The sequence below is a fragment of the Panthera leo genome, chromosome D1 (assembly GCF_018350215.1).
Source record: "Panthera leo isolate Ple1 chromosome D1, P.leo_Ple1_pat1.1, whole genome shotgun sequence".
Lineage (NCBI taxonomy): Eukaryota > Metazoa > Chordata > Mammalia > Carnivora > Felidae > Panthera > Panthera leo.
Window position 1 is genome coordinate 46,502,874 of NC_056688.1, and position 14,969 is coordinate 46,517,842.

The 14,969-nt window shown below is 33.0% G+C and overlaps 1 protein-coding gene across 11 annotated transcripts in view; it reads left to right on the forward strand.

Annotated features, from left to right (window-relative positions):
* Positions 1-14,969, forward strand: part of PICALM (phosphatidylinositol binding clathrin assembly protein) — a 100,611-nt gene that overhangs the window by 46,760 nt on the left and 38,882 nt on the right. For all 11 annotated transcript variants that reach the window (XM_042907080.1, XM_042907074.1, XM_042907075.1 and 8 more), the window contains exons 6-12: positions 2,826-2,937; positions 4,199-4,305; positions 6,294-6,335; positions 8,751-8,836; positions 10,901-11,024; positions 11,287-11,423; positions 13,772-13,875. In XM_042907080.1, coding sequence (XP_042763014.1) covers positions 2,826-2,937; positions 4,199-4,305; positions 6,294-6,335; positions 8,751-8,836; positions 10,901-11,024; positions 11,287-11,423; positions 13,772-13,875 — 712 coding nt within the window. The remainder of the gene's footprint in view (positions 1-2,825; positions 2,938-4,198; positions 4,306-6,293; positions 6,336-8,750; positions 8,837-10,900; positions 11,025-11,286; positions 11,424-13,771; positions 13,876-14,969) is intronic.

The window sequence follows — 14,969 nt, forward strand, 5'->3', positions numbered from 1 at the left end:
CTTTATGAATAAACCACTTAATATTTCACTTTTCTCTATATCGTAGAACTCAGAATATGACAGTTAACAAATACAGTGAAGTTCAAATACACTTACAACAGCTTGTTATATATATAGTTGTTGTCAAAGAGCAATGTGTTCCTTGGAATTTTTGTTTTAATGATCATTTTTTAAACTAGGTTGCCAGCTTTGTCGTTTGTTAATATGTTATTGTTAATATGTTAACATGTAATTTGTTAACATATTATTAATATGTTAAGTGTTAGCATTTTCAAGTTTGTTCTTTTTGGAGGCATCTATCTTTAGATATTTTATTTTAGAGCTTATAAGTGCAAGTTAGGAATGAAACTGACAATTTCATGATGAAATAGATTTTTTTCTTTTATTTCTGCTATTAATTGGTAGTCTTTAACTTCCTGAGGGCAGGGACCAGGTCTGCTTTTTCTCTACTGTGTCTCCATTGTCAAGGCATATGTGGCACATAGAGTGTATGTTCAGGAAACATTCAATGAATGAATTCTGTAGATGCTTCCATCTAGGACAGATTGTATCAAACTATGGCCTGCTGCCTGTTTTTGTATGGCTTGTGAGCTAAGAATGATTTTTATATTTTTTTTTATGGTTGGAACAATAAAAAAATATTTTTGACAGGTGAAAATTACTTGGAATTTCAATTCAGTTTCTACAATAGTATTGTTAGACTACAGCGGGGCTCACTGGTATTGTCTATGGATGCTTTTTTGATGTAATAACCAGATTTGAGTTGTTGTGATGGAGACTATCAGGCCTGCAGAGTTTAAAGTACTCAGATTCAGGCCCTTTACAAAAAACAGTTGTGGATCCCTAGTGTGGAGGATGTAGGGGATTAATGTAACTATTATGCTTCATTTTGGTTTTTATTAGAGGATTCAACCATGAAACTTTTTTCACTTAGTATTTTGTGAATGCTTTATAAAATTATGTGTTTTCATGGTCTGTGTTGTCCTTCACTGTATGTAACAATCTTCCTATTGACAGAGATTTAGAATTTTTCTGATTTTTTTCAATACAGAAAATGAATGGGAAAAAAACATGAGGGATACACTAAATACTGTGTGTGTTAATGTGTGTATCTACATACTTATAAACCTGATTCCATAAGTTTAATGCCTAGAAAAAGAATTTGGTGGATCAAAGAACATAAACTTAAAAAAATTTTTTTTTATTTTTTTATTTTTTAAAATTTACATCCAAATGAGTTAGCAGATAGTGCAACAATGATTTCAGGAGTAGATTCCTTAATGCCCCTTACCCATTTAGACCATCCCTCCTCCCACAAGCCCTTCAGTAACCCTCAGTTTGTTCTCCATATTTATGAGTCTCTTCTGTTTTGTCCCCCTCCCTGTTTTTACATTATTTTTGTTTCCCTTCCCTTATGTTCATCTTTTTTGGTCTTCAAGTCCTCATATGAGTGAAGTCAGATGATTTTTATCTTTCTCTGACTAATTTCACTTAGAATAATACCTTCCAGTTCCATCCAGGTAGTTTCAAATGGCAAGATTTCATTCTTTTTGATTGCCGAGTAATACTCCATTGTATATATATACCACATCTTCTTTATCCATTCATCCATCGATGGTCATTTGGGCTCTTTCCATACTTTGGCTATTGTCGATAGTGCTGCTATAAACATGGGGGTGCATGTGTCCCTTCGAAACAGCACACCTGTATCCCGTGGATAAATGCCTAGTAGTGCAATTGCTGGGTATTAGGGGAGTTCTACTTTTAGTTTTTTGAGGAACCTCCATACTGTTTTCCAGAATGGCTGCACCAGCTTGTATTCCCATAAACATTAAAATTTTTAATAAATATTGCTAACTTACATTACAGAAGGCTTAAACCTAGTCACTTGTCAACAGGTACCTCTTTTTCTTCATCCTTGTTGGCATTGAATAATAGCTTGGTTTTGATTATTTTGGTATCTACCAATCTGGTGCTCAAGAAAGGATAGTTTAGTGATTTAATTGATTATTATATTTTAATTTACTTGATAATTGAAGGTCTTCTCACATGTTACTAACTGTATATTGTGAATTGTTTGTCATTTGCTTTATTATTAGGATTCTCTACAGTGGAAGTCAACCTTGTTAGATATTTTGCATGTATTGACCAATGTGTTGTTTACCATTTAACTTGTGCTTATGTTTTTCTATACCAAAAAATGAATTTTCGTGTAGTAGTTATTTGTATAATCTAAAAAATAACTTAAAGTTCATTGGTTTATCTTCTTGATTTCATTTCTTGAGATAAAACTAAAGGTTTTCCTGTATTCTTGATAGATAAATAGGTGCTGGCTTTTTGTTACAGCATATTTAGTAATAATACTATTGATTCTTTATGTGTAAGGTACTGTCCTAAGCTCCTTACGATCAGTGTATCATTTAATTCTCCCAGATAACCATATGAAATAGAAATATCATAACCATTTTGAAGGTAAGTTTGTTTATAATAGTGGAAAAAGGTATATTTAAAAAAAAATACATTTCTTCTACCTAGCTTAGCTTTGTGCCTTGGTGATTGCCTAGGAATTTCGAAAGAGGGGATTTTTTTCTTTATGACTTACTTCTGAATTACATTGAATGTTACAGAATTTTTGTTTGTGGCTTTTACATAAATCTGAGCTCTTAGGCACATTTTTGCACTATTTGGATGTAACTCTGAAAGAAATAAATGTATTTTTCTCTAATACACCTAAATATTTGCATTTACTGTATTTTAATTTGAAGGAAGTCACTGTCATTTAAAAGATTAAGATTAGTTCATCTTTTTTTCTAATTTTTCCCTAGGTTAATAGCAATGAACTTACAAATGGGGTAATAAATGCTGCCTTCATGCTCCTGTTCAAAGATGCCATTAGACTGTTTGCAGCATACAATGAAGGAATTATTAACCTGTTGGGTAAATATTGTTGTAGCTGAATACATTTTATTTTTTTTATCTTGTGTCATATGGATAAATATTGTTGTCTGAGTTGTTACTTTGAGCTGCCTAACCACTCCTTGGGCTATTCATTGATTGTAACTATTTGGAGAAAAGATTTTATTTCTAGTTACGCGTGCTAAGAGATTAAATACTTATTTTTACAACTAGAATGTTCAGCTGGATGAACTTGTTTTGTAGATATATCTTTATGTTTTTTTATGTCAGTTTTATTATTTTTAGAGATATAAAGATCCCTTTAAAATTAAGTTAAAGTTATTTTCTCTCCCAGAAGAATCTTACTTCCTCACAATTTACTTCGTCACAATTTTGTAATTATAAAATTGATAGATTTTTTCTAGGCCTAATTTTAAAATTGATAATTATTTTAAATGGATTAAAAATTTATTTTTTAGGATGCCTTTTACTTTTGAGGCATTTTAGGAATGTGTGTATTCCTAGTTATTTAATTTTGCCTAGAAATGATCTTTTTTTCCTGTGGGATTTGGATGGAGTAGATGAGTAACAGTCTGTAAAGAGTGCCTAAGTATCGGTCTCAGATGTCCACAGTGTGTTCACTCCAATGTGCTTGTTTTCCCTCCCCTCCTCACTTAAAAAAATTATTTAAATTTGCTGTTTATAGGCTTATTCACAAACTTATTTAGGGATGCTTTACTCTGTGAAGATAGGGAAATTGGGATTATTTTTTTCACAAAAAAATGGGAGGTTTCTACATAATTTTGGGAGTCAGTCACCCTACAATTACTTATAAATTAAGCTCTTTATTGCTGTTCATATAATAAGTTTAAATAAGCTTTCCAGGTGACATTTGGACATGGTAAAGTTGCCATCTTTATTAATATGTTAATATATTATTAGTAAGAATATTTGGAAGAAGAATATTTGGAAGTAGTATATGTTAATACATTATTAGTAAGAATATTTGAAAGTAAGAATATTTGGAATGGAAAAAAGTATAATGTGTTAATAAAAATTATAGAAATATTATAGAACAAACTAGTAATATGAGTGAAGTCAAATGATTTTTCTGTTTTTAATATAGCATCTCTGTATTAATTCAATTTAAATATCTCAGCTAATTTAACACTGACATTTTTCCTGTAGGGTGAGTTTGTTCTCTGAGACACCTATATGATCTCTTTGGAGCTATTACTTGTTTTCACTTTTGAATTTTCTCTTTTGATGTGAATAAAAGTATTTTTACATTTACCTTTGGCAGAAAAATATTTTGATATGAAAAAGAACCAATGCAAAGAAGGTCTGGACATCTATAAGAAGTTCCTGACTAGGATGACAAGAATCTCAGAGTTTCTCAAAGTTGCAGAGGTAAACTGTCCTTAAGTTAACTAGGTCTTTTAACTTGCTTTTTTTGTCTTTAAGTATAGATTTTAGAGAAATAAGTCATTATCCAAATGAAAGTCACATCTTAAATATAATAAATAAAGTATATATTCAGTCATATCCATATACTATATTGAATTCTTTGTTATGTTATGAATGTGATATGGTATTGACTAAGATATATCTTACATACTTAATTCAGTATTGAATATTGAAACGTAATCCATTTTTAAATTGTTTATTTCTCGCTAAAATAAGGAAGGTGGCACACAGTGGTGCAATAGAATTTTGTGTTTGGCATTAGCCATATATTTTAGCATATTTATCTTATTATATGGTAGAGAATTTTCAGTGTGAGTACAAGTCTCTTTCTTCCACTGAGATTTGCAGCTAGAATCACATGGTCCACAATGTTTCATTACCCCACAGAAGTGAATTTAGTGTATTTATTGTCATTGATTATGAACACCATGAATGTAGGTTGTAGAACAGTCTAATTTTATAAATCTGTTTAAATAATTTTCTGAAATGATCATAGAAGGCACTATCTTGCTTGCACAGAGGCAACTCTCAAAGTTTTTTTGTTTTCCCTTCCTGTACCTTAGGATAATTCTGGAAGATGACTATCATTTATCAATTATATCAAAGTAGTTAATCTGGAACTTGCAAGTTGGTGATTCTAGCTCTATTACCATAGTGATATTTCATTCTCTAGCAGATGAAATAAAACAGCATCATAAGACCTTTTGAAAAAAAGAGCTTTATGTTAGCTATCTTATGAAATCTACTGAAGTTTATATTGGATTTAAAGTATCCCTCAAGAGATCAATGTATTTTTTCCATTTTTTTAGGGTTAGTCATATACTAAAACAAGAAAAAGGTAGTGTTTACACTGTGTTTTCAGTAAATTCTTTAAATGTTTTAGTTTGCTGACTTTTCCCTTTGGCCTCTTATGTTCTTTGCGTTTGATAGTTATAGTTACTGACTTAAGTTTTAAGCCTTTATTTACCTTCTGGTAAATTCTGGTCTGAGATGAAATAGACCATTTACTCTGTGTGATCTGAGGAATAAAATATTCTTTCATGAGGCTGTCTTTGTCTTTGGGTTGCAGTTTCATTATGAGACCTTAGTCCTTTGAGTAAAGGTACAAGTAACCTTTTCAAATGTGTTTGGAGGGGACTCATGTATATCAGTTAGTGATAAGCTATTAAGATCTTAGTATGGATTATTCTGTCAAATTTTCTGATACCATTCTGGGAGTTGCCCTCGAACTGTGGAAAGGAAGAGAGGATGATTAGAAAATGAAACATAACCACAGGAAGGGAAAAAAGTTTTTTAATTTGGTCACGAGAAAAGTATGAATGGTTTTTATCATTTTTGCTGGAAATTGCCTAATGCCTGAACATTAAGAAAGTGTATTAGAATTGGTTTGTGTAGATAGTTATATCCTGGTTGGAAGATCACTTGGCATTTGTATAAAACCTGGTCTACTTGCATGAACATGGGTTTTAAAAACTGTTATCTGTGGTGATTGCCAGGAAAAGCATACTTTATGTAGAAAGACAAAGTCCTTATCCTCAAATTTGTTCCTTAACTTCTTTTTTATGCCCCAGGAAACTTGTTCATGGTCAGCCTTTCTCTTTCTTGCTGTAGTCTTTTTGTCATATGACACATAAAAGTGATGGATTTTTTTAGATTGTGACAAGGTAGCTTAAGTATTAGGTGCTCAGAAGATGTGGATACTCTTAATTGGATTTCCAACTCTGGTTCTTCTCCTTTTACAACTTTTAGAACCATGTAAATAACATCTAAGCCCATGGAAATAGTGAATGATCCCTCTGGAGATTAAATAGTCTTCTGATTTTAAAGAAGTCAATCTAGAATCTGGTTCGTGGTACTAGCCATAATGTCATTTTCTAAATTTTTATTTTTTATTATAATTTTGTTAAGTACAATGCTGCTTCTTTTTACAGCAAGTTGGAATTGACAGAGGTGATATACCAGACCTTTCACAGGTAAGTGTATGGTTATAATATCATTTCACTGTCTGCTATATGTATTGCTAGGTGTGAACGGTACAAAGATGAATAATATGCAGTTACTACTGTTAAGGGATTGGTGTGATTTTTCATGACAGATTCGAACATATATTGCTGACTTCTAACATTATGATCTCATTTCTTATGTTGGTGGAGCTAGCCATTACTATACCATTCCTTTAGTTGATTTCCTTTAATGTGTACAGTTCAAATGCCTTTTTTTTTTTTTTTAACTTTTAAAAAATGTTTATTTTTGAGAGAGAGACAGAGCGGGAGAGGGGCAAAGAGAGGGGGAGACACAGAATCTGAAGCAGGCTCCAGGCTACACTCTGTCAGCACAGAGCCAGACGCGGGGCTTGAACCACAAGCCATAACATCATGACCTGAGCCAAAGTCGGATGCTTAACTGACTGAGCCACCCAGGCACCCCATCAAATGCCTGGTTTTAATTAAGGATTCTGTAGCATAGTACTTAATATCTAGACTTTCAAGTCATATATACCAAAGACCCTTTGTTGGCTCCTGCTGTGTATCAGACAAGTGATCTTGGGCAAGTTATTTAATTCTCACTGTCTCAGGTTGTTTATTTGTAAAATGAAGATAATACTAGTGTCTTTGGGAGTCTTAGCAGACATTATGTTGGGATTGGGAAGTGGTATACATGTGTTCTCTGTTCAACATAGAAGTTAATATTATAATCTAATATTTTTGGCTTTAATTGGTTTTCTGTATCTTTCTTATACTGAGGTTTTGCATGTAGAGGGAAAACACTGAATGAAGGAAATTGTTGAAGTCATAATTGGTAGAGAGATTTAGATGCCTACAATCCAGTAACTCTTTATCTCAAATCCTAAAGAATATTTGGGGCAAGTAAATGCTCCTGATGCATTTGTTTCACTTAAAGATAGGGGACAATTCCTTTTCAACTGACTGAAAACGTTTCCTTTTGAAAGTAACTAGCTTTTCATATTAAGTTGAGATTTGATATATAGTCTTTAAAGGCCAGTCTTTCTTTTTATTTATTTATTTATTTATTTATTTATTTATTTATTTATTTATTTATTTATTTATTTATTTTTGGGACAGAGAGAGACAGAGCATAAACGGGGGAGGGGCAGAGAGAGAGAGGGAGACACAGAATCGGAAACAGGCTCCAGGCTCCGAGCTATCAGCCCAGAGCCCGACGCGGGGCTCAAACTCAATGACCGTGAGATCGTGACCTGGCTGAAGTCGGACGCTTAACCGACTGCGCCACCCAGGCGCCCCAGTCTTTCTTTTTAAAACAAAATTGAGTGAAGTATCCATTTCAGTGAAGCTTGATAATTAACATTTGTGTTACCAGCATACCATTCAGTATTTAAATCAGTTCTATCACCGCAATTCTCATGGCCCCTTCTGGTCCTTCCCTAGTCCCCAACACAAATTACTGATGTGATTTCTAATAGCATAATTTTATTAGATCTTAAATGTGATATAAATGGAATCACGCAAGTATTTATTCTTATATCTGGCTTCTTTTGCTCATCATAGTGTTTTGAGCTTTGTCCTTATTATTGAATGTATTGCTCATATTCATTCTTCTTTATTGCTGAATAGTATTCCATTGTGTGACTTTTACCCCAATTTTGTTTGTCCATTTTCCAAATGATGGACTTTTGGATTATTTGTAATTTTTTACTGTTGTAAATTAAGCTACTTAAAACATTCTTCAACAAATCTTTTCTTGTAGAGATAGTTTTTTATGTCCCTTGGATAAATAATTAGGAATGGAATTGGGTAGTTAAGCTAGATGTATATTTAACTTCATAAAAAAAAAAAAATCAGATCATTTTTTAAGATGAACTTTGACCAGCATCATATGAGAGTTCCAGTTGTTTCATATCTTCAACATATGATGTTGCTAATCTATTTAATGTTAGCCATTCTAGTGGTTAAGAAATTTTATCTCATCGTGATTTTAATTTGCATTTTCTTGATGCTGGTCTGTAGTTTCATTTATCAATAACTATTCAAAAATAATCTTTGCACACTTTGATTTACTCAAGTACTTACTAAAATACCAGAAACATTCCCAACGATATGTCTAGCTTTTAAGAGTATGTTTTTATTTAAAATTCAAATAAGTTAATATATTTAATGAAAGTACTTGCAAGAACTCTTTAATGTTTCGTGTTTACATAGTCTCAATTTTTTTTGATTATGTTTATTAATACCCCTTACTAGGTCATGCTTATGTAATAAAAATAAGAGCATAATAAAAACAAAACTCCACTGTTAATTCATGAGGAATATACCTATTTATTTTTTTCCTCTCATATGTTAGGTGATACTTAATTTGTTTTGACCAATGGTCTCTTTATCCTGAAAATCTTAATATTTGTACAATTTTAGGCCCCCAGCAGTCTACTTGATGCTTTGGAACAACATTTAGCTTCCTTGGAAGGAAAGAAAATCAAAGATTCTACAGCTGCAAGCAGGTATATTACTGTTCCTAGGGCAAAGAGCAGGTTTTTATGTTCCTGAGAGAGTTGATGAATCTACCTTTTAAATGTCAAGGCATTTAACTTTGCCTTATCTTGATTTAATCATATATTAGAATGAACTTAATGATATCTACCTGGTAGGGCTGCTACCAAGGATTAGATGGGTTAATACATGTAAATTCTTGGAATAGTTCCTGATCTTCAATAGAAGTCAGCATCTCTCTGTCTCTCTCTCTCTTTTTAAATGTTTATTTATTTATTTTGAGAGAGAGAGAGCAAGAGAGCATGCAAGGGAGGTGCACAGAGAGGGAGACAGAATCCCAAGCAGACTCCACGTTGTCAGCGCAGACACAGGGCTCAATCTCAAAAATCATGAGATCATGACCTGAGCTGAAACCAAGAGTCAGATTCTTAACTAATTGAGCCACCCAGTTGCCCCTTGATGTCAGCATCTCTTAAGATGATAACACAGAGTACTTGGTTTACAGCTGTATTCACAGTGTCAGTATTTCTCTTAAAAGTGATAATTCATTTATTCATGTGGTGTCTTGTACTTATAAGATGCCTGTCTACAAATTTGATTAACCCTCACTGTGGCCCAGTGAAGTGTGCAGTAGTAATTCTGGGACTCAAACCTAGGATATCTGATAGCAAATATCATTATCTTTCTCTGATACCAATTCATGGGATTGATATTTGACATATTTTAATCAGTCTGTTGGGCTTTGAGTGGATTTCCAAGACTAAAACCAGTTAACCTAGCAAACTGAAAATAGTACGGTTCATCTCATATTGACTTTGTAACATGAGTTTTATGTTGGGTAGTGTGACTTGAGTAATTCTCATGTTTCTTTATGAAGATTTCCTTTTAATGGCATGAAAAAAAATTCTGTAAAATGTAATGAGAACCTTCATTTTCTTTAGATTTTTTTGTTTCAGAACTTTATTTGTGGTGGCAGAATTTAAGTAATTTTTAAAGGAAAATGTTACTGGATTTTAGTACTTTTTCATTCCAAATTTGTTCTTTGACTTTTCTAGTAGGTTTTTAGAAGCATAAGCCAAATTATGTGGCACTTATATAAGAAATAAATAAAAAATATGGCCAAGTAGTTGAGGTACATTGATTTAACTTCATACTTTTGTTATCATAAAATTTGCTGGGTTTCTTGCATTTCTATCACAACTGTATTACTCTTCCCTTGTCTTCTGAGTTGTATTTTATAAAAATTGATTTTACATAAATTATTAGTAGTTCTGCCACTTGTATGCTTAGAGTATAAATTAATGATGATTGGTGTGTGATAAAAGGAAAATGAGTGAAGGTCATGAGTAGTAGTTCTTCAGGTTAGAACTCTTCCTAGATGTGTTCATATTGCCTAGAATTGACATTCGGGAATATATGTTGTTGGGGTTTATGGTATGATATAAGGGGAAGGAGGTGGCTTGCTATGGTGATGCATTGCGCATGTGTACTATGTTTGGAAAGGAACTTCTAGCTTGGCAAGAGGGTAGCAGATAGAAAGGAGGTGCCAGATGGACTGATGAAATTGATCTGTCTTTGAAGGAACCTGTGATCCTCCGGGAATGACATCTTTGGGTGTTATTATAATGGAAACCTCTCTAGACACACATTATTTATTACTGGTACTAATGTTTTAGTGTTCCTGTAGTGGTACTGCCAAAACCTATGCTGTAAATTAGTGGAGTAATTTCCTGTGAGAAATTCAATATATTTTACCCATCAGGGTTTTCCTGGGAGTATGTGAACTCTTTTCTAATTGCATTAGTTCCCTTCCTTGGGGCTTGGAAGAAGCAGTGTCCCATACCTTTATTGTGAACTCTTTCCAAAGTCTAACAATTTAAAAAGCAGGGAATATTTGTATAAATTAGCTAATTGCTAATAATCCTGTGGGTCACTAGGTAGAATATTTTATCTGAAGTACTGATTTTTACTCCAAAAGGTAAATTCATAATTGTAATACCAATCCATGGCAGTGTTGCCAGACCATTTTATAACCAGGTTGCAGAAAGCCAAATTACCTTTGTCCAATTTCCTAGGGCAACAACACTTTCCAACGCAGTCTCTTCCCTGGCAAGCACTGGCCTGTCTCTAACCAAAGTGGATGAAAGGGAAAAGCAGGCAGCATTAGAGGAAGAACAGGCTCGTTTAAAAGCTTTAAAGGTAGGTGTTTGCATTCTCTTTATTCGGAAAAACAGGTACAGGTGTTCATAAAGGAATTGGAACCTCTAAATAGACTAACTTAATGATAGTTATCCAAATGGGGTGAAACTCAATGATCTGATTTTTTATCCTGACATTGACTGACTGATGAAACCAAGAACACCTTTCTGCTATCAGAACACAATTAGATAATGTGTTTTTCCAGTGGCCATAAAACAAATCTGGGTTTTGGATTCCTTATGCTAGTTCCCTTTCTCAACAGGAACAGCGCCTAAAAGAACTTGCAAAGAAACCTCATACCTCTTTAACAACTGCAGCCTCTCCTGTGTCCACCTCTGCAGGGGGTATAATGACTGCACCAGCCATTGACATATTTTCTACCCCTAGTTCTTCTAACAGGTAGGTGGAGAAGGTAAAGATTACCTTTGAATACTTAGATCTAAAGGCTTCTAATAGAAAGAGCTTTTCAAATTTAGTTTAATTTATGATTTTATATTCAGAAGTTCACACAGTGGTGTTAATAAATGGTGATAATGGTATAATTAAATATAAAATGTTAAGAGTATATACCTTGCATATTTAGGAAATGGAAAATGGCTAAGTTACAAATTTATACTAATTGGAATGTAGTGGGTAATCTATGGGGCAGATGTGTCATTTATATATATGGATATGTACATATAAGGGTATGGTAATATATTTCACAGTATCCTTTCATTGGATATTAAATGTCTTTCATGTCTATTTATTGCCTTATGTTCAACTCCGTACTCTGGAACACCGTAAGAGTTTAGTTGTCAGATTTCTGTGGTATTGAGGCCTACCAGGCCAACATCAATAATCTTGTTGCAGTGTCAATAATTGAAGCTATTTAATAATGGAAATAATAATATTTCCGGGAAAATTCAAATAATTGGTTTATTTTAAATTTGTCCTATCTTTTACCTCAGAGTGGTTTAAAGTAGAAGTTTGGAAGTCAGATTCTGGTTTGAATCCTGGCTGTTATTTCTTAATCTTTTTTTTTTTTTTTTTTTAAACCTGTTTCCACATAAGGTATTGTATGGTATAGGTCAGTGGTTCTCATTCTTTAGTAAGCAGCAGAATCACCTGGAGAGATTCTAAAGCCACAGCTTTCTGAACCTCACCCCCAGAGTTTCTGATACAGTAGATATAAAGTGAGGCCCAAGATTTTGTTTCCAACAGACTGCCATGTGGCTAGCATAAGATTTAGCACAGTCCTATACTAAAGCACACAATCTTAAACAATATCTTTGATTTTGTTGTTGTTGCTGTTTATTTTATTATTAACTCATCCTTAGAAGGTCTTCCCTCCCACCTGAGACCTGTCATCATTCAATGTAACTTACTTAGTTGCTGCTTGTTCCCTAAAGTCTTAATAGATGTTTGTTGAATTTAGTGTTTTTCTTTCAACTTTATAATTATTGTTTTCTCATTTGTTTTGTTTGTTGTTTGGCATGCTGCCTTTTTAAATCCCCATTAAAATAACTTTGAACCCATGAAACGTCCCCACTTGAGGACCTTAGAAAGAACTCTGTCTCGGGAAATAAATGGAAAAGATGCTGAATGTTTAAGAATGAAAAAAATTATTAGATAAAGAACTAATTTGGCTATTTTTTACTTCACTTAATACACTCTTAGTTTTTACCTTTTTAATTCTAATTGAAGGCAGATCTTAACAGCCTATAACAGAATGCATATTGCCTTATTCTGTTTTTCTCCCCCAAAGTACTAAATGCATTTATATTTTTATTTATCTGTAAAACTGTTTTTTACATCGAAGAGACATTTTGTTTTTGAGTAAGTATAAGTTAAAAATGATGTATGTTGTTTTGTCCACAATGCTTCAATTCATGGAAACTCTGTGATTTTTTTTTTAATGTTTATTTTTGAGAGAGTACAAGTTGGGGAGGGGCAGAGAGCGAGGGAGACGGAGAATCCCAAGCAGGCTCTGTGCCATCAGTGCAGAGCCTGACGTGGGCTCAAACCCATAAACCATGAGATCGTGACCTGAGCCTAATTCGGGAGTTGGCTTCTTAACTGACTGAGCCACCCAGGCACTCCTCTGGTATCTTTTTTTAGTTGTTATTCCTTTATCACATAAAAGTCATACATATCATGTAAATAATGCCCCCTGTAGTTGTGTAATGGGGTGGCTCTGTTATAAGTTTATATCATATATGCATGTATAATTTTTTCCTGTATTATTGATATGTTTGGATATTGAAGCAGGGCAAGTGAGATTAACAGGTAATTTGCTTTGTTAGAGGGATTAGTATTACAAATATAATGGAAGTTCTTTGAAGATTAAAAGTAAGAAAACAAATTTCCTTAAAAAAATTAAAATTGCCATAATGTTTCATATTTCAGAATCATGTTGTTTAGGTACATTTCCGTAAGGAAATCAGTATTTTCCCAGGATAGTCACTGATACATTCCAAAAGGGGTACAGTATAATTATTTGAATCCTATATAAATTTTAGATATGGTACTTGAATATTTTTTCCAGACTTCCGTAGAAATATGCTACTATAAATATAGATATGCTGTTGTATATATTAAAGGTATGCAACTGTTACCTTGCTGAAACTGTTCCTCCTCTTGAGGTTTACATTACTGGGGCCTTTTCTTACTTTTAATGTTTTTATTTACTGGGACAGAAGGGAGTGGCCGATACAGCAAGGTTTACCTAATAAATAAATAAATAATCTTTTCAAAATATTTTCTAGCACATCAAAGCTACCAAATGATCTGCTTGATTTACAACAGCCAACTTTTCACCCATCTGTACTTCCTATGCCATCTACTTCTCAGGTAGCAAGTACATGGGGAGGTAAGCATTAATGAATTCTACTTTATTTGTTATGTAAGCCTTTCCCATCTGCATTCTGTAGTGTTTCACTCATTTGTGTACTTTTTGGTTACATTTGATACGTGTGAACTTTAAACATATTTAAAATGGCAGTAAGGTAATTTTGTTCCTTGAAGACATTCATGTATTTGTAAATGTAATTTTAGAATTTCTGTTCAATTAAATTATGAAATGAGGTTTTAATGAAGGTGAAAAGGAAGGACCCAATGTATATTGAAGTATGAAATCATTCTTTCAATGTTGAATATCTATTCCATAATCAGAAGATGCATAAGGGTTATTGTGCTTTTGGTATAGAAAATAAAATGACTAATGGGGGAAGAAAACTCGTGCTATGTAAATGTATGATAAGATTCTAATAAAACGCATACAGTGTTACTACTCAATAAACTGTGTTCTGACTGGGAATGTTATGACAAACTTTATGCTACTTGTATTTACAGCTTTTAATTTAGATCATTAAGACTTTGGTATTCAAAGAATTTTCCCCTAATAGCAATAGGAATGTTTGCTGCCCTGGAGTAGTTCTTTGATCTTAAGGTGACTGTATCGTGATCATTGACCTGGCATCTTTGAAGGATTGAGCCTAGTCCCTGTCAGTTTTTAAGCAGGTTTGCTTAGACATATAATATGTTTTCAAGTGATTCCATTTGCTTGGTTTTGGTGCTTTTGTTTGCATATATGTATTATTTTACAGACACTCAAAAATTATTTGGGACAGAAAGGGGAGATATTCTGAGAGGATGCTGTCTACAGAACTATAGAGAATGGCAAGCTACCTTAAAATTTTCATTGCTCATGTAAAATCTGAATTGATCAGTTTACCTCTCATAGCAAGATAAATTAATTGTTGTGAGTTTTTATGTTAACGTGAACTAGACTTTTCATCTATATTTTGATGATTGGAGTCTTAACTTTTTTGTTTCATTATTTTTTATAGTTAATTCTTAAGGTTCTATTTAGTTTAATAGAACATAATCTCTGTGAATGCAGGGCTTTTTAAATATTTTGTTCAGTGCTGTATTATCAATGCCTAGATGCTTTGATTTTTAATG